The sequence below is a fragment of the Hordeum vulgare genome, chromosome 5H (genome assembly GCF_904849725.1).
Source record: "Hordeum vulgare subsp. vulgare chromosome 5H, MorexV3_pseudomolecules_assembly, whole genome shotgun sequence".
Taxonomy (NCBI): domain Eukaryota; kingdom Viridiplantae; phylum Streptophyta; class Magnoliopsida; order Poales; family Poaceae; genus Hordeum; species Hordeum vulgare.
Window position 1 is genome coordinate 36460634 of NC_058522.1, and position 27867 is coordinate 36488500.

At 45.9% G+C, this 27867-nt stretch overlaps 2 protein-coding genes across 2 annotated transcripts; both read left to right on the forward strand.

Moving 5' to 3' along the window:
• The first annotated feature begins 2754 nt into the window (after positions 1 to 2754).
• On the forward strand, positions 2755 to 5479 carry LOC123395753 (ubiquitin-conjugating enzyme E2 variant 1D-like). Its single transcript, XM_045090786.1, has 4 exons — positions 2755 to 2952; positions 4638 to 4777; positions 4877 to 5002; positions 5089 to 5479. Exons 1-4 carry the CDS (start codon positions 2919 to 2921, stop codon positions 5227 to 5229), a joined length of 441 nt encoding a protein of 146 aa, XP_044946721.1. The 5' UTR covers positions 2755 to 2918; the 3' UTR covers positions 5230 to 5479.
• Positions 5480 to 24245: 18766 nt separating this feature from the next.
• LOC123396036 (protein tesmin/TSO1-like CXC 5) lies at positions 24246 to 27616 on the forward strand. Its single transcript, XM_045091067.1, has 6 exons — positions 24246 to 24565; positions 24708 to 24773; positions 25504 to 25657; positions 25749 to 25838; positions 25946 to 26009; positions 26820 to 27616. The coding sequence occupies exons 1-6, from the start codon at positions 24306 to 24308 to the stop codon at positions 27428 to 27430; spliced, it is 1245 nt and encodes a 414-aa protein (XP_044947002.1). The 5' UTR covers positions 24246 to 24305; the 3' UTR covers positions 27431 to 27616.
• Positions 27617 to 27867: the final 251 nt, after the last annotated feature.

Sequence of the window (27867 nt, forward strand, 5' to 3'; positions counted from 1 at the left end):
CCACCCCCACAACCATTAGTTGGTTGGTTGCTCCGTTAGAAACTGACACTTGTCATAAGAGCAACCCAATTCCTCAGAGTCTTCGAGAGTAATTCATCAATGAGGAAATACACCATATACCGAAACCACAAACCAAACCTAGTGATTGAGCATCACTGAAGAAGTTGTTCCTGTGTGGGACTGAAGCCTTTTGCCTTTGAGGACTGTGCATCCTCGAGACGGTTAGGCGTCATGGTCTAGAGCTTTCCAGCAGTCAATTGTGGATTGCCGGGTGACCAAGTTTGTGAGGGTTTGGAAGTCTGCCGTGAAGACTTACCACGAGTGTTGGGCGAGGACTGTGTGTTCTTAGCCCAAGGAGAACACGGTAGGGACTGTGTGTCCCGGGACTACGTGTCCTTTGGTTTCAATACCAAGCCGCTCCAAACCAGATGTACGACTGTCACAGCAGTTGGAACTAGGTCATCAACGACTATCTTCACTGAGAAACGGGTTCTAATTCCTCAACTCCTTACTTTCCTCGTATTATGTGTTGATGACTTTCACTGCTACTGTTTGAAGAATTTGTTGAAGACTTTCTCTGAATTTCCTCAACCCCAAATTCTTCACGTCAGTTAATCCTCATCTGTATTCTGCGTGCCTGCTCACAGTGCAATCTGTTTTCACATTCCTCACTCCGAAAAACTGCTAATGTGAAACTTTGCACTTCTGATCCTTTACTATTTTCGCTGTAAGTTAGTCATCAGTGAGGAATTTCCTCAAAAGGAATTTCCTCAGTGATGAAATTCTAAAAATCTCCTATTCACCCCCTCTAGTCGATATAACGCACTTTCACATCCTGGATGGGAAGGATCAGCCTCAGATGCAAGGGTTCTCCAAGATGCACTTAACCATGGGTTTCAGGTACCTCATGGTAAATATTATCTTGTAGATGCGGGCTATACAAGCACACCACAATTTCTTGCCCCACTCTCGCCTGCCAAATCTTTCACAGTGCAGAAGTCTTTCTTGTGATCGAGTTCTTTTTGTTTCACTTTGACAACATCGAGTGACAAGCCAAACTTTTGGTTTATGTTATCCACAATCATATTCCATGCCTCTTTACTCCATGCATTCCGAGTTCTGTAACCCGGGACATTAAAATATTTCAGTTGTTGAATAAGAAATAGCTTCATTTGATGAATCCATTTGGCTCTAGGAAGACTCTTTCTGGACTTTGAAATTGCAAAAAAAAGAGCTATATTACATAATATACAATTGTCTTATATTTCAGTATTTCACCACATTAACAAGACTGAGATTAAGAGATCTAGTACCACTATCCTCATGTTGCCTTGCACTCCTTTGATCAAACTCGAGGTCATCACATCGCTGTTGTGTACCAAATTTAGGACGGCGACTTGTAGCCATTTGACTGAACTCCGGGTCATCAAGTCCTCGAACACACAAAACATTATGCAATTGTTCTTCCGTATTAATCTCACGAAATTAACTTACCCACGAACAAGAGAATTAATACCATTGTCCTCATAATATTTGTTTGAGATCCTGCAGCCCTTTGCACTACTGGAATAAGGGAATTTGCCATCAGCTAGTTCTGTGTCGTCTGTTGGCTGATGGCAAAGAGCCTCTTTGCCGTAAGCTGCCACAGAATAGACGACAAAGGCATGGTTGTTGGTAAAGAACCTATTTGCCATCAGCCTACACTTTGTCGTCTGCCAGCGGACGTCAGAGAAGGCGCACGCAGACGGCAAAGGGCCCAACCCCCCCCCCCCCCACACACACACACACTTTGTCGTCCGCTAACAGACGACAAAGGACCAAAGCCCCACGCCCCTAACGGTTGGAGCCAACCCTAAACCCTCACCCAGTTCTTTGTCGTCTGCCTCCCCCCTTTGTCGACCGCCTGCACACGGCAAAGGGGATGGCCCCATAACGGTCAGCGCGCCCACCCCACCCGCCTCTCTCTCTCTCTCCCCCCTGCCCACCTCGAGCGCCGCCGCCGCACCACCGAAGTTGTGCTGGCCCCCCACCCCGCCTCGGCCACCCACTCCTCCCTGCGTCGCCCCCCACCCCGCAACCGACCACCCCTCGTCAGGCCTCCTCCGTGCGCCACTCCCCCACCCCGCAATCGGCCACCCCTCATCCCCCGCGTCGGCGCCCTTGAAAAAGGAAAGAAATTAATTTTTAAGACATATAATGGGACTAGTGAGCTGGTAAAATTTATGCTATTACTTGTTACTCTTATTATTAGTAGAGGAGGGAGGCTGGACATGTCGATTTTGCCCCCCCCCCCCCCTCTCCCCCACCCTCTCTCTCTATTTGTGCGCGGGTGAGCGACGCGACCGGACGGAAAAATCAAGGGAAACAGTTGTTGCTGCATGTGTCGTTCGTGTCAGGAAGTTCTCCATTAGGTTGGACCTCTTTTTTCTTTCCCTGTGAAACGTGAAGGAAGGAAGAAATCATGTACAGAAATATGATTGCATTCCTTTAAACGAAAGGCCTCCAAAGGATATTTTTTTTACAAATACCCTATGCTACAAAATTCCTATAGAAGTCATGTGAACCAAATATAAGTTCTTTTTTTTTTGAAGAAACAAATATAAATTCTTAAACCTAAAATTTCTAATCCAGGTTGGCCCATTACAGAAGTGGGGTCACTTTGCTGTTCAAAGGCCCGACCTGGACTGGCCCAAGCCCAACCCAGCCCACCTGTGCGCGTACTTCATCGCACCCCTCTCCCCGTCGTCTCGTACTGTCGCACCCGTGCACCACCACCACCACCCCACCACCACCAAAGGGGAACGAGCGCCGCCGAGCACGCGCGCACGCCTCCCCCCACCGGAGCACGCGCGCCGCCCCGAATTCGCCTCTCGCATCCGCCGGACGGTCTCCTCCCCGTGCTCCTCCACTTTCCTGGAATGGCGTCGAGCGGTGACGCAGCCGGAGTTGTCGGTAAGCCCTAGCTCGCCCCAAACCTCTCCTGCTACCTTCTCCTCCCAGCCAGCCAGCCGCCAATCCCCAAATCTCTCCGTATGCGACCGATACGACGCTCCAATCCGTCCAATCAGTCGCGGATTTGCTCTCTGGTGCCGTGGATCCGTTCCCGTCCGTCCATCCATGGTTCGAATCTGGTCTTCTCCGGCACGTCCGCGGGGGAAGAGATCCCCCCTCTGCTCAAGTACATGTGTCTGGACTGGTGCTGCGAATAGCACTCTCTTAAATTTAGCAAAAACCGGGGTTCTGTTCAGCTCAGTCCATTCGATTCCCGGGACTCGTGTTTAGGTCGCCGCCTTCATGTTTCATGGTAACATAAGTTTGTACTGTATCTAGGAATAGTTGATGAGCTGCCTTGCGTCGCCGCCTGCCTTCCAGCGATGTCTTGCCTGCAGGGCTCTGGCACATCAGGCAACAAATACTGTTCCGACGGAGAGAAAACTATGGGAAAGTGGTCTTTCATAGGTTGTGGTATAGTATGGTACAGGAAGCTCTGCACCTGAGCCATACTGTTGCTCCCATGTCACTAGCATGGCGACGCTGGGTTGCTTGTTTGGATGAAGATAACATGAAACTGGAGTCCAGAGCTGTTGTTAATCTGTATGATGGAGTAGGAATCGTCAAATTTTATCTATCCAGAAGTTAGGATGAATGTAACGAATTTGCCGCCGGTGCCGATATTTTTGTAAAATGCATAACCTGGACTAGCTTTGTGCAAAGTGGTGGTAGATAGGACACTATCATAGGGATGCAAGCAACAGCCCACTTATCTGCAAAACTTGGCTATTAGTGCACCGCTGACCATAAAATTAAGACTAGCATGTATACTATGATACTGGCTGCGAACACGGCCCACTTATATATCCTTAGACTATCAGCTCTTCATCTAGTCCAGAGGATTGCTACAGCTGAATACTTGTGGTTAATGTGTTCTCCATCTATGCTTGTTTATTGTCACGACATAAAATAGTTTGTTGGCACCTGGCTGCATCGTTCTGGGAAATTAAATTAGCGAGTCTGCAAGGTGTAGTCATCTGAGTGATTTTCCCCGTTAAGAGCAAACATTCACACTATATATTTTAGAATCCACTAATCCTCGAAACAGGAGACACTTAATGTATTAATCTTTATTGCTTCCACACGACATTCCCACTATTTGTAGAGCTTGTGAATAGCCGTAGCTTTTGGAAGTACAGGAATAAAATCACATTTCTGTGATTGTTTAGCTGTACAAGTGTGAGCGATCTTCTGATGCTGCGCAGCCAAGGGAGGTAGTACATTAAAAGATTGAGCACAGAATTAGGTAGAATCCAACATATCTGAGAATTGTGGTCCTTTGGGATTGCGATAATTTATTCCATGCAGCCGGGTGCAATTATCCCTTCATTATCTATTGGCTCCTAATTGTTTATTGGACAGCTTGTGTTAGAAACTCTGCAAGGAGAACTAAAATTGTTAATAAGTTGCCCATTGTAAGAATGGCTTCCTGGTTCTGTGTACTACGGATGATTTTTTTTATGGTCATTTTCGTTTATGGATATAGCTGCCCTGACATCAGATTTGATTAGATGTACCTGTGCTGAATCTGTTAATGTTGTTGGAAGTGAACTATTGATACTTACTGGCATAAAAATAATTCTTAGTGCCAAGGAACTTTAGACTGCTGGAAGAGCTTGAGAGAGGAGAGAAGGGCATTGGGGATGGAACAGTTAGCTATGGAATGGATGACGCAGATGATATCTACATGCGCTCCTGGACAGGAACAATAATTGGTCCCCACAACGTGAGATATTTTGAACCTGCATACTCTTCTTTTCTTGAAATATGATTTGTCGCATTTCTGAGTATTTGCTTTCTCGTTGATCTATATTTGGTTTTGTAGACTGTCCACGAGGGCCGGATTTATCAGTTGAAGCTTTTCTGTGACAAGGACTATCCAGACAGGCCACCGACTGTTAGGTTTCACTCAAGAATCAACATGACCTGTGTAAATGCCGAGACTGGATTGGTATGGCATTGTCTCGGTGACCCTGAATGTTTTACATCAGCTTTGGTCTCCTTGTATTTCAAACTTAACCTGGAGCAAAAATGCAGGTGGACCAAAGGAAGTTCAGCCTGTTGTCCAACTGGCGCCGTGAGTACACAATGGAGAACATCTTGATACAGCTTAAGAAAGAGATGGCGACATCACACAACCGGAAACTAGTGCAGCCTCCGGAGGGGACGGTCTACTGAAAGGGCTCATCGCATCGCAACGGTCATTCCAAGAACCCTTGCGGTTCTCATTTTAGATATCGCATAAGATCGCAACATTTGGTGCAAACGATTATGTACTTAAACTTTGACGGTGTCCTTGTGTGTGTGTGTGCCTCGCTTTCTTTGACAGTATTAGCCGGTCCGTGGCGTTATCTCCTGGGTAAACCTGTGTTGTAATGATGCGCTTGGGCTTGAGCTGTTGTTTTTAAAAGTACCATTACGTTGTTTCGCCCCGGGTGTCGGCTCTTTGGCTATTTTGTCAGCTGCATGTCAAAGCTCGTTGCGTGTGATGCTCACATACACAGAGTTACATTTGTCTACATTGCTAGTGTTTAGCCGCAGCTTGCCAATGGCTTATGTTAAGTTCACTGCGGTGCAGCATTCATATGCTTATTTTTAGCTTAACAATCTTAATGGGAGTACCATGTACCAGTATACTATCTGATACTTGCAGCATTCATATGCTTGTTTTTAGCTTAACTTGCAGCATTCATATGCTTGTTTTTAGCTTAACAATCTTAATGGGAGTACCATGTACCAGTATACTATCTGATATTGTATCATAATATGATATTCAACCCTCTTTTTTCTTAATGAATTATGTGACACATAAGCATATACGTGGTCAGCCTAAGATAGTAAAGATAGGATGGTATGTGCATCACTTTCTTTTTTTCTACGTGAAACTTAGGGATCTTTATTGCTTATCACTAGCAAAAGGGCTCGTACGTTGCAACGGAAGAAAAAAATGTCATAATCTTTAATGGTCATGACCATATGTTGTTGCATCACCGAGTTACACTATCACTCTCAATTTCATGAAATTATGAATAATTTTTAAAATTATGAACATTTATTAAAAACGACACAATATTGTGATATTTTTTTCAAATTCCTGAACATTTTGCACCATTAAGGCTCGGCCCAAAGGCAAATATATATTTTATATTCTCCTGACACGTCCATACTTTCGTGCACAACCGGGTGATTTCCCAAGAAAGCTTGTTCATGCCTCTTCCTCAACTTGGTAATTTCCCAAGAAAGCTTGTTCTTTATTTTCTCCATCAGATGCATGCCTCTTCCCCTCAACTTAATTTCCCAAGAAAGCTTGTTCATGCCTCTTCCTCAACATATTCCAACATATCCATGCCTCATCCTCTAATTATTTAATTCCCAAGACGGCTTGTTGGTAGGCGATTTTCTCACATATTTAAACTGGTGCAATTCAGTGTTACAAGCCGATGTGGGACTATCTTTTTAATGAGTAAATTAATATGTAAAGGTTGATTAGGAGCGCGCTTGGGCGTTTACGGAGTTGGGGATGGGTCGACCTTATAGTGTGCAGTTTGGACGTGTTGGTCTTTTTGAATAAGAGTGCTAACTGGTCATGGCTGAGGCCAAAGAGAGGTAGTGCGGCCTTATACGGTAGGGAACAAACGCACGTGACAACGGACGAAGCTTAAAAGGGGGGCTCTCCTCAGTGCGTACGACATATTAAACAAAGATTACCGAATTTTAAGGTAACGACGTACGACAAGAAGCTATCACCCTTTTAAAAGCAAAAGAAAATGAACAAACCTTCAGAAAATAGTTGCCCAGTTCTTGGATTGAAAATAGAGATAGCACCATTGATTGGTTTGGTGGTCAGGTTACCCTCAAAGGTTTTGTGAATGGTAACTCGATAGACATTCGTGTCATCCACAAACCATATGATTTGATTGTTGAATATCTCTCAATAGTTCTGTGAAGACAGATATGGCTCGGTGGGTTCAGATAAATACAGTTGAAGACCCTTTCTTATTCTCTCTCTCAGCACATACAGAGCAGGATTTGACTGTCAAAAGAGAAGATAAACAAGCATGTCATTTATTAAATAAGACAATTTTTTTAACAACACAGATAATGCCATAGAGCTAGATTTGTTACAGTTAGCATGGTTATTACCTTCATGATCTTGTTCATTGCTTGCTGGAGGAGGGGCTTTGACCGAGGGAACCAGTTGCCAAAGGCCGAGTGCAAATTATAAGCTAGATCAAGTCCAATCATCACTCCTGCAATAAATATTAATCAACATAAGCACAGAGGATTCACACAATGGGAAGAAATAGGAAGCTAATGGATACAACAAAATCATATGTCACCTATCTGCACACAGGATTCAGACTGTCATAAGCTTGGTTTGGACATCTGCGACCTATGTGCAGCAAAAAGGAGAACTCTTCATCTTGTAACTCTTCCTGCGATGTATTGTCTCCTTCTATATTGTCTCGATATCCAGTGCATCCAACTCCTGATCCAGAACTTGGCAAAGATCGATAACAACACTTTCATGGACCTTCTGCCGAAGATGTGCACGGAAAATATGAATCAGAGAGATCTTCAGGGTTGGAATTTTATCATGCATGAATATCCCAGTCAGATCTAGCTGAACCTGGAAACCAACATATACGTTTGCACGAGCCGCCACCTGTTAGAGCATATTTCTCCATATGTGGTTTTGGTAATTAATGACAATCCCTATGGACTAATGATTGCCTTAAGTTATATTTATAGGATTTGTCCATAGACACTTCTTAAAGTCCATCTGTTGGGTTCAAGGAGTTTATATTATGACCAAGGTGGTATTCAAGGTATTATCCAAAGAATGGTCATAGAGACACAAGGTTGATCAAGATCGTCAGACAAAGAGTAAATCAAGATGATCAACACACAAAGCGTACAATATGTACCGAGAGGGATCAAGTGATCACATGGTATGGTAAGCATTGTCCATTACGTGTTTGTGTACTAACCCATGGTCTTCGTGAGAGTTCTATGTAGGGTTAGGTGTGTTTCCATGGGCTTGCGTCGAGAGAAAGATCTCATACAACCCATGGAGGATGACGTCAAGTGGTGATCATCATCAAGGTTGCGGTGTGCAAGTTCAAGTGGATCAGCATGAAGATATCATGCTTGAAGCTTGCCGTCCATTGTGGTGGCAATGGACTTGTGAAGATATGCTGAAGAGCGGCTCACCCATATTGTGTATGTGGGAGCAATCAACTAGTCTTCATCGAGCCAACGCAATCAAGTAAGGTGGTCCATCTTGAGGAAGCCAAGATCATCGTCATCTAGCTCAAGAGGACGAGGTGCAAGGTATAGGTTTGCCCTTGATAGGTTTTCTGTTATAGGATAGATTGTCGTACTATCAAGGAAGTCTATCAAGTGAGTAGCTTGATCTTATCGTTCGTTGAGAGCTCAAACCATTTGCATCCTTGCATCATTCTTCTTGGTTCTTGTTTGGTGTTTCTCTTTCTGAGTTTTAGAGCTTATGGTCATCTTCATGACAAGCTCGAGTTCATCGAAAATGGAGTCCATATACATCTTCGATGATGTTTTTGATGTTGGAGTTTTTGATAGCTCTTGTCGTCTTGAATCCAACAAGCTTGGGTTTGCTCGATTCGGAACTCGTATGCGAAAGTTATGGCGGTTTCAGTGGCTAGCGGTAGTACCGCTCATGCTGAGCGGTAGTACCGCTGGGCCTAGCGGTAGTATCGCTTAAGCCGAGCGGTAGTACCGCTAGGGATGGTAGTACCTCCAGCTTCGAGCGGTGGTACTCTGTCAGACTTTTTGTGAACACTTTCCGAGCGGTGGTAGGCCCGGTAGTAATATCTTTACTACCATGGTTGAGCGGTAGTACCGGTCCCCGCCAGTGGTAGTACCGCTAGGGCAGCGGTAGTACCGCTCCCCACCAGCGGTAGTACCGGTATGCACAGGCTGTAAGTGGGGGTAACAGTCTGATTCCTTCCCCCACTATATAAAGGGGGTCTTCTTCCCCCTTGGTTTAATCCATCCATTGAGCTCATGTTCTTCCCCCACTGTTGACCTTCTTAGAGCTTGCTAACTCTCAATCCCTCCAATGATTCTTGCTTGTTCTTGAGGGAAAAGAGAGAGGAGATCTAGATCCACATCTCCACCAATCACTTTCTCCTCTATGTGAGGGGAACCACCTGGATCTTGATCTTGGAGTTCTTTGTGAGTTCCTTGTTCTTCCTCTCATATTTCTCCATAGCTTTTGTTGTTGTTGAGGGATTTGAGTGTGAGGGACTTGACCACTTTGTGTGTTCTTGCCATTGCATGAGCTGCATCGGTTTGAGTTCTCCACGGTGATACGTGGAAGTGAAGTTTGAGAAGCCATATTACCTTTTGGTACTTAGTACCCTAGAGATTGTTCTTCGTGGATGCTTTGGCGTCCTAGAAGCTTGGTGGTGTCTTGGAGCTCAATCATTGTGGTGTAAAGCTCTGGGCAAGCGTCGGGGTCTCCAATTAGGTTGTGGAGATTGCCCCGAGCAATTTGTACGGATACTGGTAACCGCCCCCAAGGGTTTCCATTTGTACGGGTTCGGTGACCGCCCTCAAGGGTCCCTTAGTGGAATCATGGCATTTTGTATTGTGCGAGAGCGTGAGGAGATTACGGTGGCCTTAGTGGCATCTTGGGGATCATTTGTTGGAAATATGCCCTAGAGGCAATAATAAAATGGTTATTATCATATTTCCTTGTTCATGATAATCGTCTACTGTTCATGCTATAATTGTATTAACAGGAAACAGTAATACATGTGTGAATAAATAGATTACAATGTGTCCCTCGCAAGCCTCTAGTTGGCTAGCTCGTTGATCAATAGATGATCATGGTTTCCTAATCATGGACATTGGATGTCATTGATAACGGGATCACATCATTAGGAGAATGGTGTGATGGAGAAGACCCAATCCTAAGCATAGCATTAGATCGTGTTGTTCGTATGCTAAAGCTTTTCTAATGTCAAGTATCTTTTCCTTCGACAATGAGATTGTGCAACTCCCGGATACCGTAGGAGTACTTTGGGTGTATCAAACGTCACAATGTAACTGGGTGACTATGAAGGTGCACTACGAGTATGTCCGAAAGTATCTGTTGGGTTGGTACGAATCAAGATCGGGATTTGTCACTCTGTGTGACGGAGAGGTATCTCTGGGCCCACTCGGTAGAACATCATCATAATGAGCTCAATGTGACTAAGGAGTTAGTCACGGAATGATTTACTACGGAACGAGTAAAGAGACTTGCTGGTAACAAGATTGAACAAGGTATAGGGATACCAACGATCGAATCTCGGGCAAGTTGACAAAGGGAATTGTATACGGGATTGATTGAATCCTTGACATCATGGTTCATCCGATGAGATCATCGTGGAACATGTGGGAGCCACCATGGGTATCTAGACCCCGCTGATGGTTATTGGCCGGAGAGGTGTCTCGGTCATGTCTGCATGCCTCCCGAACCCGTAGGGTCTACACACTTAAGGTTTGATGACTCTAGGGTTATAGGAAATTGTTGTATGAGGATACCGAAGGTTGTTCAGAGTCCCGAATGAGATCCCGGACGTTATGAGGAACTCTGGAATGGTCCGGAGGTAAAGATTGATATATAGGTTGGATGGGTTTGGACGCAGGAAATGTTTCGGGCACCACCGGCGATGTGCCGGGACCACCGGAAGGGTTCCGGGGGCCCACCAGGAGGGGCCACCAGCCCCGGGAGGCTACATGGGCCAAGTGTGCGAGGGAACCAGCCCCTAGGTGGGCTGGTGCGCCCCCCACACCCATGTTGGAATTATGCCCTAGAGGCAATAATAAATATAGTTATTATTATAATTCCTGTATCAAGATAATAGTTTATTATCCATGCTATAATTGTATTGAATGAAGACTCATTTACATGTGTGGATACATAGACAAAACACCGTCCCTAGCATGCCTCTAGTTGGCTACCCAGTTGATCGATGATAGTCAGTGTCTTCTGATTATGAACAAGGTGTTGTTGCTTGATAACTGGATCACGTCATTGGGAGAATCACATGATGGACTAGACCCAAACTAATAGACGTAGCATGTTGATCGTGTCATTTTGTTGCTACTGTTTTCTGCGTGTCAAGTATTTATTCCTATGACCATGAGATCATATAACTCACTGACACCGGAGGAATGCTTTGTGTGTATCAAACGTCGCAACGTAACTGGGTGACTATAAAGGTGCTCTACAGGTATCTCCGAAGGTGTTAGTTGAGTTAGTATGGATCAAGACTGGGATTTGTCACTCCGTGTGACGGAGAGGTATCTCGGGGCCCACTCGGTAATACAACATCACACACAAGCCTTGCAAGCAATGTAACTTAGTGTAAGTTGCGGGATCTTGTATTACGGAACGAGTAAAGAGACTTGCCGGTAAACGAGATTGAAATAGGTATGCGGATACTGACGATCGAATCTCGAGCAAGTAACATACCGAAGGACAAAGGGAATGACATACGGGATTATACGAATCCTTGGCACTGAGGTTCAAACGATAAGATCTTCGTAGAATATGAAGGATCCAATATGGGCATCCAGGTCCCGCTATTGGATATTGACCGAGGAGTCTCTCGGGTCATGTCTACATAGTTCTCGAACCCGCAGGGTCTGCACACTTAAGGTTCGACGTTGTTTTATGCGTATTTGAGTTATATGGTTGGTTACCAAATGTTGTTCGGAGTCCCGGATGAGATCACGGACGTCACGAGGGTTTCCAAAATGGTCCGGAAACGAAGATTGATATATAGGATGACCTCATTTGATTACCGGAAGGTTTTCGGAGTTACCGGGAATGTACCGGGAATGACGAATGGGTTCCGGGAGTTCACCGGGGGGGGGGGCAACCCACCCCGGGGAATCCCATAGGCCTTGAGGGAGACACACCAGCCCTTAGTGGGCTGGTGGGACAGCCCACAAGTGCCCTATGCGCCAAGGAGAAGAAAATCAAGAGAGAAAGAAAAAAAAGGAGGAGGTGGGAAGGAAGGGGGACTCCCTCCCACCAAACCTAGTCCAACTCGGTTTGGGGGGGGGGGGAGAGTCCTCCCCCTTGGACTCGGCCGACCCCCTTGGGGCTCCTTGAGCCCCAAGACAAGGCCCCCTCCCTCCCACCTATATATACTGAGGTTTTAGGGCTGATTTGAGACGACTTTTCCACGGCAGCCCGACCACATACCTCCACGGTTTTTCCTCTAGATCGCGTTTCTGCGGAACTCGGGCGGAGCCCTGCTGAGACAAGATCATCACCAACCTCCGGAGCGCCGTCACGCTGCCGGAGAACTCTTCTACCTCTCCATCTCTCTTGCTGGATCAAGAAGGCCGAGATCATCGTCGAGCTGTACGTGTGCTGAACGCGGAGGTGCCGTCCGTTCGGTACTAGATCGTGGGACTGATCGCGGGATTGTTCGCGGGGCGGATCGAGGGACGTGAGGATGTTCCACTACATCAACCGCGTTCTCTAACGCTTCTGCTGTACGGTCTACAAGGGTACGTAGATCACTCACCCCCTCTCGTAGATGGACATCACCATGATAGGTCTTCGTGCGCGTAGGAAATTTTTTGTTTCCCATGCGACGTTCCCCAACAGTGGCATCATGAGCTAGGTTCATGCGTAGATGTCTTCTCGAGTAGAACACAAAAGTTTTTGTGGGCGGTGATGTGCGTTTTGCTGCCCTCCTTAGTCTTTTCTTGATTCCGCGGTATTGTTGGATTGAAGCGCCTTGGACCGACATTACTCGTACGCTTACGAGAGACTGATTTCATCGTTACAAGTAACCCCCTTTGCTCAAAGATGACTGGAAAGTGACGGTTTCTCCAACTTTAGTTGAATCGGATTTGACCGAGGAGGTCCTTGGATGAGGTTAAATAGCAACTCATATATCTCCGTTGTGGTGTTTGCGTAAGTAAGATGCGATCCTACTAGATGCCCTTGGTCACCACGTAAAACATGCAACAACAAAATTAGAGGACGTCTAACTTGTTTTTGTAGGGTATGCTTGTGATGTGATATGGCCAACGATGTGATGTGATATATTGGATGTATGAGATGATCATGTTGTAATAGAAATATCGACTTGCACGTCGATGGTACGGCAACCGGCAGGAGCCATAGGGTTGTCTTTATACTAACGTTTGTGCTTGCAGATGCGTTTACTATTTTGCTAGGATGTAGCTTTGGTAGTAATAGCATGAGTAGCACGACAACCCTGATGGCAACACGTTGATGGATGATCATGGTGTAGCGCCGGTGACAAGAAGATCGTGCCGGTGCTTTGGTGATGGAGATCAAGAAACACGTGATGATGACCATATCATGTCACTTATGAATTGCATGTGATGTTAATCCTTTTATGCACCTTATTTTGCTTAGAACGACGGTAGCATTATGAGGTGATCTCTCACTAAAATTTCAAGACGAAATTGTGTTCTCCCCGACTGTGCACCGTTGCTATAGTTCGTCGTTTCGAGACACCACGTGATGATCGGGTGTGATAGACTCAACGTTCACATACAACGGGTGCAAAACAGTTGCGCACGCGGAACACTCGGGTTAAGCTTGACGAGCCTAGCATGTGCAGACATGGCCTCGGAACACATGAGACCGAAAGGTCGATCATGAATCATATAGTTGATATGATTAGCATAGGGATGCTTACCACTGAAACTATACTCAACTCACGTGATGATCGGACTTGGGATAGTGTAAGTGGATCATGAACCACTCAAATGACTAGAGAGATGTACTTTTTGAGTGGGAGTTTAGCATATAATTTGATTAAGTTGAACTCTAATTATCTTGAACATAGTCTAAGTCCACTTTGAACATATTTGTGTTGTAGATCATGGCTCACGCGACAGTCATCCTGAATTTTAATACGTTCCTAGAGAAAGCTAAGTTGAAAGATGATGGAAGCAACTTTGTAGACTGGGCTCGTAATCTTAAGCTAATCTTACAAGCTAGGAAGAAGGATTATGTCCTTAATGCTGCGCTAGGAGATGAACCACCCGCTACGGCTGATCAGGATGTTAAGAACGCTTGGTTAGCACGTAAGGAGGACTACTCAATAGTTCAATGTGCAGTCTTGTATGGCTTAGAACCGGGACTTCAACGTCGCTTTGAGCGTGATGGAGCATTTGAGATGTTCCAGGAGTTGGAGTTTATCTTTCAGAAGAACGCCCGGATCGAGAGGTATGAGACCTCCGATAAATTCTATGCTTGCAAGATGGAGGAAAACTCATCTGTCAGTGAACATGTGCTCAAAATGTCTGGGTACTCAAACCATCTAGCTGAGCTGGGGATTGAACTCCCGCAAGAAGCTATCACTGACAGAATCCTTCAATCACTGCCGCCAAGCTACAAAGGCTTTGTGTTGAACTACAACATGCAAGGGATGAACAAGTCTCCCGGCGAGTTGTTTGCGATGTTGAAAGTCGCAGAGTCTGAACTCCGTAAAGAACATCAAGTGTTGATGGTGAATAAGACCACTAGTTTCAAGAGAAACGGCAAAGGCAAGAAGGGCAATTCGAAGAAGAGCGGCAAGCCTGTTGCCAATCCGCCGAAGAAACCCAAGGCTGGACCTAAGCCTGAAACGGAGTGCTACTATTGCAAGGGTATGGGTCACTGGAAGCGCAATTGCCCCAAGTATTTGGCAGATAAGTAGGCGGACAAAGAAAAATCAGGTATATTTGATATACATGTTATTGATGTGTACTTAACCGGCTCTCGTAGTAGTGCCTGGGTATTCGATACCGGTTCTGTTGCTCATATTTGCAACTCGAAACAGGAACTGCGGAATAGACGAAGGCTGGCGAAAGATGAAGTGACGATGCGCGTAGGAAATGGTTCCAAGGTTGATGCAATCGCCGTCGGCACAGTGTCACTTCAGCTACCATCGGGATTAGTGATGAACTTAAATCATTGTTATTTAGTGCCTGCGTTGAGCATGAACATTATATCTGGATCTTGTTTATTGCGAGACGGTTACTCTTTTAAGTCAGAGAATAATGGTTGTTCTATTTCTATGAGTAACATCTTTTATGGTCATGCACCGAATGTGAGAGGATTGTTCATATTGAATCTTGATGGCGATACGCATATACATAACATTGAGACCAAAAGAGTTAGAGTAAACAATGATAGCGCCATATTTTTGTGGCACTGCCGCTTGGGTCATATTGGTGTAAAGCGCATGAAGAAACTCCATGCTGATGGACTTTTGGAGTCACTTGACTTTGATTCACTTGACACGTGCGAACCATGCCTCATGGGCAAGATGACTAAGACTCCGTTCTCCGGAACAATGGAGCGTGCAAGTGACTTATTGGAAATCATACATACCGATGTGTGTGGTCCAATGAGCGTGGAGGCACGCGGCGGATATCGTTATTTTCTCACCTTCACTGACGATTTGAGTAGGTATGGTTATGTCTACTTGATGAAGCACAAGTCTGAAACATTTGAAAAGTTCAAGCAATTTCAGAGTGAAGTGGAAAATCATCGTAACAAGAAGATCAAGTTCCTACGGTCTGATCGCGGGGGTGAATATCTGAGTTTCGAGTTTGGTGATCACTTAAGAAAATGTGGAATTGTTTCACAGTTAACACCGCCTGGAACACCACAGCGTAATGGTGTGTCCGAACGTCGTAATCGTACTTTGTTAGAGATGGTGCGATCTATGATGTCTCTTAATGATTTGCCGTTATCATTTTGGGGTTATGCATTAGAAACAGCTGCATTCACTTTAAATAGGGCACCATCAAAATCCGTTGAGACGACACCATACGAACTGTGGTATGGCAAAAGGCCAAAGTTGTCGTTTCTTAAAGTTTGGGGATGTGATGCTTATGTCAAAAAGCTTCAGCCTGAAAAGCTGGAACCCAAAGCGGAAAAGTGCGTCTTCATAGGTTACCCAAAAGAGACAGTTGGGTACACCTTCTATTTCAAATCCGAGGGCAAAGTGTTTGTTGCTAAGAACGGAGCTTTTCTCGAGAAGGAGTTTCTCTCGAGAGAATTGAGTGGGAGGAAGATAGAACTTGACGAGGTTGTCGAACCTCTCATCCCTCTGGATGGTGGCGCAGGGCAAGGGGAAACCTCTATCGATGCGACGCCGGTTGAGGAGGAATTTAATGATGATGATCATGAAACTCCAGTTCAAGTTTCTGTTGAACCACGCAGGTCGACGAGATCACGCGCTGCTCCAGAGTGGTACGGTAATCCCGTCTTATCAATCATGTTGTTGGACAACAATGAACCTGCAAATTATGAAGAAGCAATGGTGGGCCCAGATTCCAACAAATGGCTAGAAGCCATGAAGTCCGAGATAGGATCCATGTATGAGAACAAAGAGTGGACTTTGGAGATACTACCTGAGGGCCGCAAGGCTATTCAGAACAAATGGATCTTTAAGAAGAAGACGGACGCTGACGGTAATGTGACCGTTTATAAAGCTCGACTTGTGGCAAAGGGTTTTTCACAAGTTCCAGGAGTGGACTACGATGAGACTTTCTCACCCGTAGCGATGCTTAAGTCCGTCAGAATCATGTTAGCAATAACTGCATTTTTTGATTATGAAATCTGGCATATGGATGTCAAAACGGCGTTCCTTAACGGTTTCCTTAAGGAAGAGTTGTATATGATGCAACCCGAAGGTTTTGTCGATCCTAAGAATGCTAACAAGGTGTGCAAGCTCCAGCGATCCATTTATGGACTGGTGCAAGCATCTCGGAGTTGGAACAAACGCTTTGATGAGGTGATCAAAGCATTTGGGTTTGTACAAGTGGTTGGAGAATCTTGTATTTACAAGAAAGTGAGTGGGAGCTCTGTGGCGTTTCTAATATTATATGTGGATGACATATTACTGATTGGAAACAACGTAGAGCTTTTGGAGAGCATAAAAGGTTACTTGAATAAAAGTTTCTCTATGAAGGACCTAGGAGAAGCTGCTTACATTCTAGGCATTAAGATCTATAGGGATAGATCAAAACGCCTGATAGGACTTTCACAAAGCACATACCTTGATAAAGTTTTGAAGAGGTTCAAAATGGAACAGTCCAAGAAAGGGTTCTTGCCAGTTCTACAAGGTACGAGATTGAGTAAGACTCAGTGCCCAGCAACTGATGAAGATAGAGAGCATATGCGCTCCGTCCCCTATGCTTCAGCCATAGGTTCTATCATGTATGCGATGCTGTGCACTAGACCGGATGTTAGCCTGGCCATAAGTATGGCAGGCAGGCTCCAGAGTAATCCAGGAGTGGATCACTGGACAGCGGTCAAGAATATCCTAAAGTACCTGAAAAGGACTAAGGAGATGTTTCTCGTGTATGGAGGTGACGAAGAGCTCGCCGTAAAAGGTTACGTCGATGCAAGCTTTGACACAGATCCGGACGACTCTAAGTCGCAAACCGGATACGTATTTATTCTTAATGGGGGTGCAGTAAGCTGGTGCAGTTCCAAGCAAAGCGTCGTAGCAGATTCTACATGTGAAGCAGAGTACATGGCTGCCTCGGAGGCGGCTAAGGAGGGTGTCTGGATGAAGCAGTTCATGACGGATCTTGGAGTGGTGCCAAGCGCACTGAATCCAATAACCTTGTTCTGTGACAACACTGGTGCCATTGCCTTAGCAAAGGAACCACGGTTTCACAAGAAGATCAGACACATCAAACGACACTTCAACCTCATCCGCGACTACGTAGAGGAAGAGGACGTAAATATATACAAAGTGCACACGGATCTGAATGTAGCAGACCCGCTGACTAAACCTCTTCCACGGCCAAAACATGATCGACACCAGAACTGTATGGGTGTTAGATTTATTACAATGTAATTCACATGGTGATGTGAGGGCTAGATTATTGACTCTAGTGCAAGTGGGAGACTGTTGGAATTATGCCCTAGAGGCAATAATAAATATAGTTATTATTATAATTCCTGTATCAAGATAATAGTTTATTATCCATGCTATAATTGTATTGAATGAAGACTCATTTACATGTGTGGATACATAGACAAAACACCGTCCCTAGCATGCCTCTAGTTGGCTAGCCAGTTGATCGATGATAGTCAGTGTCTTCTGATTATGAACAAGGTGTTGTTGCTTGATAACTGGATCACGTCATTGGGACAATCACGTGATGGACTAGACCCAAACTAATAGACGTAGCATGTTGATCGTGTCATTTTGTTGCTACTGTTTTCTGCGTGTCAAGTATCTATTCCTATGACCATGAGATCATATAACTCACTGACACCGGAGGAATGCTTTGTGTGTATCAAACGTCGCAACGTAACTGGGTGACTATAAAGATGCTCTACAGGTATCTCTGAAGGTGTTAGTTGAGTTAGTATGGATCAAGACTGGAATTTGTCACTCCGTGTGACGGAGAGGTATCTCGGGGCCCACTCGGTAATACAACATCACACACAAGCCTTGCAAGCAATGTAACTTAGTGTAAGTTGCAGGATCTTGTATTACGGAACGAGTAAAGAGACTTGCCGGTAAACGAGATTGAAATAGGTATGCGGATACTGACGATCGAATCTCGAGCAAGTAACATACCGAAGGACAAAGGGAATGACATACGGGATTATACGAATCCTTGGCACTGAGGTTCAAACGATAAGATCTTCGTAGAATATGAAGGATCCAATATGGGCATCCAGGTCCCGCTATTGGATATTGACCGAGGAGTCTCTCGGGTCATGTCTACATAGTTCTCGAACCCGCAGGGTCTGCACACTTAAGGTTCGACGTTGTTTTATGCGTATTTGAGTTATATGGTTGGTTACCGAATGTTGTTCGGAGTCCCGGATGAGATCACGGACGTCACGAGGGTTTTCGGAATGGTCCGGAAACGAAGATTGATATATAGGATGACCTCATTTGATTACCGGAAGGTTTTCGGAGTTACCGGGAATGTACCGGGAATGACGAATGGGTTCCGGGAGTTCACCGGGGGGGGGGGGGGGCAACCCACCCCGGGGAAGCCCATAGGCCTTGAGGGAGACACACCAGCCCTTAGTGGGCTGGTGGGACAGCCCACAAGTGCCCTATGCGCCAAGGAGAAGAAAATCAAGAGAGAAAGAAAAAAAAAGGAGGAGGTGGGAAGGAAGGGGGACTCCCTCCCACCAAACCTAGTCCAACTCGGTTTGGGGGGGGAGAGTCCTCCCCCTTGGACTCGGCCGACCCCCTTGGGGCTCCTTGAGCCCCAAGGAAAGGCCCCCTCCCTCCCACCTATATATACTGAGGTTTTAGGGCTGATTTGAGACGACTTTTCCACGGCAGCCCGACCACATACCTCCACGGGTTTTCCTCTAGATCGCGTTTCTGCGGAACTCGGGCGGAGCCCTGCTGAGACAAGATCATCACCAACCTCCGGAGCGCCGTCACGCTGCCGGAGAACTCTTCTACCTCTCCGTCTCTCTTGCTGGATCAAGAAGGCCGAGATCATCGTCGAGCTGTACGTGTGCTGAACGCGGAGGTGCCGTCCGTTTGGTACTAGATCGTGGGACTGATCGCGGGATTGTTCGCGGGGCGGATCGAGGGACGTGAGGACGTTCCACTACATCAACCGCGTTCTCTAACGCTTCTGCTGTACGGTCTACAAGGGTACGTAGATCACTCATCCCCTCTCGTAGATGGACATCACCATGATAGGTCTTCGTGCGCGTAGGAAAATTTTTGTTTCCCATGCGACGTTCCCCAACAACCCAGCCCAAGGCGCACCATAGAGGGAGGGAGGGGAAACCCTAGGCGCTAGTGGGCCTAAGGCCCACCTAGGGGTGCGCCACCCCCTCTCCTCCCTAGCCACCGCCCACACCTCCCATCTGGGAGGCTGCTGCACCCTTTAGGGGTGGGAACCCTAAGGGTTGCGCCTCCCTCCCCTTCCCCCTATATATAGTGAGGGTTTTGGCCTTTGGAGATACGCAATTCTCTCTCTCTCGGCGCAGCCGTGCTTCTCCTCTCCCTCCTCTCCCACGGTGCTTGGCGAAGCCCTGCCGAGAGACCTCGTAGCTCCATCGCCACCACGCCATCGTGCTGCCGGAGCTCTTCCCCAACCTCTCCCTCCTCCTTGCTGGATCAAGGTGCGGGAGACGTCACCGGGCTGCACGTGTGTTGAACACGGAGGTGCCGTGGTCCGGCACTAGATCGGAATCACACCGCGATCTGAATCGCAGCGAGTACGACTCCATCAACCGCGTTCTAGCAATGCTTCCGCTTAGCGATCTTCAAAGGTATGAAGATGCTCTCACCCCTCTCTCGTTGCTGGTTTCTCCATAGGAAGATCTATGTATGGCGTAGGAAAATTTTGAACTTTTGCTACGTTACCCAACAGCATTGTGCCTCCACACCGCTCCAACGGAGATTAGCATCCGCAAGGGTGTGAACTTCGGGATACATCATCGTCTCCGCGTGCCTCGGTTATCTCTTACCCGAACCCTTTCCTTATGCACTTTACTTTGTGATAGCCATATTGTTTATTGTCATACATCTTGCTATCAATTAACTGTTTATCTTGCTTAGCATAAGTTGTTGGTGCACATAGGTGACCTAGTTGTTTTAGGTTTTGTGCTTGACAAATTAACCGTTAGTTTTATTCCGCATTTGTTCAAGCCTAAACCGTAATTATTTTAAAGCGCCTATCACACCCCCTCTAGGCAACATCCACGTCCTTTCACCGCCCCTCCGGATCTCCTAGAGCCCGCGGCTCCGACGACCGTCCGTCTATAGGTTAACGCCCCATCCAGCCGCCTCCCCCGTGGTACATATACATCGCCTCCTCTATGCTCCGTCGTTAGGGACGAAGGACGCATAGCCTGAAGCCACTCATCGCCGCCCCTACGGATCTCCTCCAGCCCGCGGCTCCGGCGACCGTCTACGTCCAGGTCAGTGCCACATCCGGACGCCTCTCCCTCTCCTCCGCTTCTTCCTCATCCCACGTCTCAATCTCTCTCCGGCGACGAGGCGGGTCTCGAGCCGCCGCATCGCCCCCAACCGCCCGAGCCGCTGCATTGACCCGATCCAGATGCTGCACTGGTGGTTTGCGTGTAGCCGATTCAGGTAAAAAAGGATCGTGGGTTGAATAGGGAAAACTATAGGTTTTTTTTTGTAAGAACAAAACGTTTTTTAAAGTATCCACTTAAAACAGGACTGCGGGTTGAATACTCAGAAGCGTAGGGACTTTTGTGTAGAAGTGCGACGACGGACGACAGAAGCCATCTGTGTTTTATTATTAGGGAGAGAATCCAGCACTCAACTATGATACTCTTATTGTGATCAGCCTAAGATAGTACAGATAGGATGGTATGTGCATCACTTTCTTTTTTCTACGTGAAACTTAGGGATCTTTATTGCTTATCAATCCAGCATTCAGAACCACTTGCAACACCTCTAAACAATCCCTGAAAAGCTATAACTCAATCTCTCAAACCGTTATGGAAGGATAATTTTAAGAGACAACATCTCTAACCGATCCCCTAAAAACCTATAACTCCTCAATCTCTCAAACTATTAGACAAAGTAATTTTAAGATTTAGCCGCAAAGGGCAGCCCAACTCTCAAACATACCTGAGTGTTGTCTCCTATGGTAAAATGTTTGGCCTCCCTTCTGCCCGAGCGGTCACCACCGATACACTCGATTCCGACAAGAATGGAGCTGCAGGATCCTTCCGCCACCCTGCCGGCGTGACGCCCCCATAAACGACCCATCGCGCTGCCCCACATCAAAGAAGAGGCTGGGCACCAAAAAACTCCTTCGGGCCACCACACCAGCAACCAAGGCCATCAGCAAGGTCGGTTGCAAGGCCACAACGACTCTGACGACCGGTTGAAGATGATCTTATACGAGTAGTTAAAGATACTCGATCATTTGCTCCTCTAAACTATAGGGGAACGGTTAAAGATGCTCTTATACCAGTAGCATGTGCCGGCACATAATGCTTGTCGGGTTGTTAGCTCCCCTCACAACATGATGATCTGAGAAGGATGCAAACACTAAAGATCTTTCCCTTATTTCGTCAAAGATAGGCGCCACAATTGATCTATAGTTGTGGCGCCAAGACCAGAGGTTGACAACTTCTAAACGATATGTTTCAATTACCACATGCAAGTAGCCCCTTAGCTCAGCAAATATAATCCCTTTTCGCAAAGCTACCACCTCGGGATCGGAGATGCATGGAAATGGTTTTGCTCCAAACGCCCTGAAAAAGAGAGGTGAGATCTCGCCAAACCTCTACCCCTTCTATTCTGAGCATCAAAATCAATTGCGCCATGCGTATTGATTCCATCCCAGGAGAGGAGGCCACCAAGATTGGCCAATAGGGACACACCTCTGATCTTGAGGCATTGCAAGCATCGACGGATCATCTTGCTCCCACTTAGGCCCTGTTTGTTTGGGCTTATACTTCAGCTTTTGCAGTTTGGCTTAAAAGCCAAAAAAGCTCCTATTAAGGGGCTTTTGGATTTGGCTTTTGTCTTATATCATCATACTACAATATTGATTCATAAGACAAAATCCCATATTTAGGAGTTTTTTTGGCTTTTACGCCAAAGTGGAAAAGCTGCAAAAGCTGAAGCAAAAGCCCCCAAAATGCAAGGCCTTAATAGCTTGGACATAATCTAATTTCTCCTGATCATGTGTGCATCTGTTCTGAGCTGTCTAGATAGAGTGCTTCACAATTATGATTTTACTTCTACTGGAATCAGAAAATATATTGTCTAGCACTATATCCTTGTCAAGTATCAGGGTGCAAACAAGGTAGCTCGACATCAAGTTTCTATCTAGCCACAACCCAATAGTTTTTTTTGCATGGGAACAAGACACAAGGACCTGCATCAAATCTTCATCCATTGCTTCACAAAGATCACATCTTTGCGATGCACTTGATACGACGGTATTTCTAAGTGGCATGATCAGGGATAACCTTAGTACTCTCCACGAGAAAACCTCAACTTTCGAGAGAACTTTGAGCTTCCAAAGAGCAAACCAAAGTCGAGACTCTAATAATGAAGTTCATGCTACCGCCCCTTCCTCTGAAGCACATTGCCCATTCCGAGTCATGAGAGCACAATAGGTTGTTTTAACAGAATACCCCCTGATCTTTCTAGAACCCAAACCAAGTTATCTTCTCCAAGCCATAGACCGAAGCGGGATCTTAAGCATAGCAACTGTGTGAGGTACAAGATTTTTTTTCTCGCAACCTAGATACCCCATCGTTTAACATGATCATCAATGAGATCCAAGACATACATCAATAGGGCGTTACCTGAGGCGCCCCATCGGCTTGAAAGTAGTTGTTGTGGCCTTGCGGGGATCTATATGTGCATTAGTCTTTGCAAAACTAAAATGCTTACACTAGTACAGTAGATGTTTTGAAAGTATAAATTACACAATGCTCACGAAAGTCTTCAAATTTTTTCTTCGTTTTTGTTTCACGCTTGCACTTAGCAGTTTTGTTTCGAGTTTATAAGAGTAGTACATGCGCGAACACTCGAAACATAAAAACACTGATTAACTAATACCCCTCCGTTCACTACTAGACATGTTTTAGATATTTTAATATAGACAACATACAAAATAAAAATAATGAAACAAATACACTAAAACACGTCTACATACAATCAATTTATGAAGGAAGTTGCTACTATGTCTGATCCATATTAATTGTTCTTGATTTAGTCTAACGGTAGTAAATCAATGATAATTAATATGGTAAATCAATGACAATTAATATGGATCAGGGGAGTAGAACATTTTATACTAATAACCGAAGGGAGTATTTTGTACAATTGCCAGCTAATTTCACAAAATAACACAGAATAATTCAGAACTGGGGCAATGAAGATCACTCATGCCTGTTTGTAAGAAAAGAAAACAAGAATGAAAACAGCTCAAAAAAAAAAAAACAAGACCACTCAGGGTCACGGCCTTCGTACATCCGCCGCCGTAGAAAATCAGGAGTGAATCGGGATCAAAAGAGGACCCACCGATCTGGACCCTCCAGCGGGCCGTCCCGAATCCTAAAGCCCTCCACGCGCCGTCCGATCCACCTCCCCCTGCGCCTTCCTCTCCAATCCCACTCCGCCTCGTTCACTCCTCCACCTCTCTCCCCCTCCCTCTCCCCCGCCCGACTCGCCACCACGGCGAATCCACCGCCGCCTCCGCCGATCGGGCGGCCGCCGTCGCCCTACCCGATGGCGGCCGCGGGGGATCCAGAGGAGCCCCCGAGGCCTCCCCCGCCGCTCGAGCCCCCCGGATCCGAGGCCCCCCCAGACGACCCCGCCCCCGCCCCCGCCCCCGTCCCCGTCCCCGTCCCTCCCCCGCCTCCCGCCCCGGCTCCGGCGCCCCCTGCTACCGAAGCCATGGCGCTCGTCTCCGCTCCCGCGCCCGCCGCGGTGTGGACGGCAGTGTCGCCGCCGGCCGAGGCGAACGGGAGCTCCGACAGGAGGAAGAAGTCGGTACCCTCCCTTTTTTTACCCTTTTCGGCAAAATTTGGGTTTTGCCTCCGATTTCCTCTTTTGGTTCGTTGCGTGCTAGGTATTTCCTCTGGGATTCCCTCTCACCAGCCTTCCATTCTCTCTCCTTTGTTTGGTCAGGAGGAAAGCGGAGGACGGCGAAGGGTGCAGGACGTGCAGCTGCAAGAAGTCCAGGTGTCTGAAGCTGTAAGTTGCGCGATTCTTCCACTGTTCTCGCTAGTAATGCCGAATGCTGCAAGTGTCCCGTCGTAGAACGCCAGAATTCAGCGAGGGGGGTGATATATCGAGCTTGCGTTCTCAGTACATCCCTAATTGTTTAGGATGCAATTGGCATTTTGATCCGGCACTAGTTCAGTTCGACATCTGCAATGAGTCCGGTGCTTTTTTTTAGCAACTCTAGATTCGCATTTCAGATGTTTGATGGATAAGGCGCCCAATGTAGCCAATCGAGACCCCTAGAGATTTTGACACTCTATTTGAGCCATGTTTACCAGCTCTATCTGAACATGCGTACAGCTTAAAAAAACACGACTTTATCCACACAGGTTGAGTTGTTGTTTCAATTTTACGTTCACCTGTACTTACTAGTTACTGATACAATGCCACACACTTGAAGCACAATTAAGATTAGTAGATTGGCTGGGATTCTGGTCTAGCTGTACATAGCATGCGTGTTAGTGCCATGTATTGCTTCACAGCACTCTTGCCATGGAGGGAACCGAGTTTCAGGCAGGGGGTGGTGATGCATGGAAAAGATGGGGAATGCTGATTTTTGCACGCACTGATGCACCCACCCTGCACACACAAACATACACCTAACCACGCTAATGCATGCGCACAACATGATTTATGATTTGTTACTGCTAAATTCAAGTTGCTTCTTGTTGTACTGACCAATTGCTTTATGCTGTGGCAGTTATTGTGTGTGTTTTGCTTCTGGGTCACATTGTTCTGAATTATGTGGCTGTGACCCGTGTTATAACAAGCCCATTCATGGTGTTCAACAGAATACACCACCAGGCTTGCCTTTGCAAGTTGTTCGAACAGCAGAGGCTGGTCAAAATTCAGCGGTATAAATCTTTCAAACATGACTGTAAATGTATAACTATTGCCTTGTTCTATTTTTGACAATCCTGCTACTTTTTTTTTTATTTTCTCAAGGAATTTGCAAGATACCAAATGGATTTTTTTAGAAGAAAATGCACTTGCAAAAAGTCAGGCTGCCTTAAGAAATACTGTGACTGCTACCAGGTTCCGTATCCAACTCTGTCCTATTTATTTTTTAAAGTCAACTCTATCGTATTAGTTTTTCTCTTGTCTCAGCTTGTGACTGGTATTTTTTTCTTCTGTGTTTGAAGGGAGGGGCAGGATGCTCCATCAACTGTAAATGTGATGATTGTAAAAACCCATATGGGAAAAAAGGTAACATAAATCTGGTGCCAACTCTTGGAACTAGTGCACTACTAAATTGCAAGATGTTAAAGTCAGTGCTGTGTAAAATGATACGTGCTTATTGGGTGGATGGGGTAACTGCTAAAGTCAGAATATGATCATGTTGACAAAATTCAACTAATTATTGTTATGTGTCTATGAGAACGTATTTGTTTTATATTTAAGATTGATTAAAAAAATACCACAGTTATGCAAACCATCAGTCTACACATACGAAATAGTATTAGCTATGCTCTACATTCTATTGGTTGTGCTCCATCTGTATGGTACACATTTTGAACTATATTCACTACACAATAAGGTAAACTATTCCCAGTTAATTTATTAGTAGTGAAGATAAGCTAACTCGGTACTTAAATGTAAAAAAGAGGATGATTTATAGGAAAATGGTCTATTATTTATATTATGCTCCTGCTTAATCATTTGGCAGTGTTTACAACTGGTTATATGGTGTTATTGGTAGATTATCGATGTTTTGGTAACCATATATGACCTCAGCTTTTTACCATGTACTACTCTGGAATGCATCCTCGTTCAGGACCTCCAGAGTAGCTTTGCTTTATTCTTTATATATTAGGTTAAGATATGTTGGTCGCTTGATGAATCCTATTGCAGTACCTTTTCTTTTTACAGAGATGTTTGACATAATATTGTGGATTTATTTGTTCTCTTGATTTGCTTGCTAGCCCTTAATTGGAGAGGTTGACTTCATCTCAAAATATGGTTATGGTTTTCAATCTGTACCTAAAATAAAAAAAATTGTTTGTTTGTGTTCTGCAGTTGGTGTTATTTTGGATGGTAAAAGTATTCTTGCCGCACCCACACCTGGACCCATGCCGATTGAAAGGAATGGAACGGGAGTTATATCAAGTGATGATGACGACGACGATGAAGATGATTATTACATGAATCGTCCACTTTCACCTATCCCCCCATCTCCAGTATCCAGAGAGTCTTCATTCCAACAGGAGACTCTAGTAGGCGTTGAAGTTCATACTATGAATGGGCACCTGTACCCGAAACCGCTGACCCAGGTGCGTCCAGAGTCATGGCAGCTCTCGAGGAGGCCCGTCGAGGAAGCACGGGGAGAGCAATGGCGCTACATGAGGAGGCCCAGCGAGGACGGAACATCCGAGGGTATGGAAGGACACGCCGATCCCAAGTTTCACCAGCGAGACAACAGCAATAAACCGCGGGAGAGCCATGCTGACAACAGGTTCAGCATCCCGCGGTGCATTGAGGTGATGAATGGCATGGCGGACCTGTCGCCGGTGGACAAGTCGCTCGCCCCGGACGTCTTCTTGGACCCGAGCAACCGGGAGATTTTCCTGTCGCTGAGTGTAGATATCCGGACCATGTGGCTGAAGCGTAAGATGAGGAGCCTTGTGTAGAGAATAGTAGCACCCCCGCGGCGGCGATTCTTTTTTTTCTCAGGAGTAATAGCACTTGAAATAAGTAACGCGGTGTGCTGTAGATATCCCCTAGTCTTCTTCTCATCATGAGTTATGTGTTGATGTTGTGTATCTAGCACCGACTAATCTATTTATGGTAAATCTATCGATCTATATTGGGACCCAGCCCGTTCGCCTTGGCAGCGCCGCGGTAAGTTTGTCGTGATCTTCGGCTTCAAATGAAGTTCTTCACCACCTGTTGCTGCCCCATCTGCGTTCAAGGTTCATGTATCATCTGTCTATCTGTCTTTCTTCTGGAAGGGGCATCTGCCTCTGGGATGCAATAGCCATTGATTGTACTTGTACATACTACAGTTTTAAGTGCAATGATTGAGCCCTAAACTGCAACCCTTATGGTGCGAGCTGCAGCATGAGGT

What these genes read in the sequence shown, in the direction of transcription:
- LOC123395753 (XM_045090786.1), top strand. Translation starts at nt 2,919, where the DNA reads ATGGCGTCGAGCGGTGACGCAGCCGGAGTTGTCG. An exon ending in TGACGCAGCCGGAGTTGTCG is followed by an intron (nt 2,953 to 4,637) that starts GTAAGCCCTAGC and finishes AATAATTCTTAG; the next exon opens with TGCCAAGGAACTTTAGACTG. An exon ending in TAAATGCCGAGACTGGATTG is followed by an intron (nt 5,003 to 5,088) that starts GTATGGCATTGT and finishes GCAAAAATGCAG; the next exon opens with GTGGACCAAAGGAAGTTCAG.
- LOC123396036 (XM_045091067.1), top strand. Translation starts at nt 24,306, where the DNA reads ATGGCGGCCGCGGGGGATCCAGAGGAGCCCCCGAGGCCTCCCCCGCCG. An exon ending in AAGTCCAGGTGTCTGAAGCT is followed by an intron (nt 24,774 to 25,503) that starts GTAAGTTGCGCG and finishes ATGCTGTGGCAG; the next exon opens with TTATTGTGTGTGTTTTGCTT. An exon ending in AGGCTGGTCAAAATTCAGCG is followed by an intron (nt 25,658 to 25,748) that starts GTATAAATCTTT and finishes TATTTTCTCAAG; the next exon opens with GAATTTGCAAGATACCAAAT.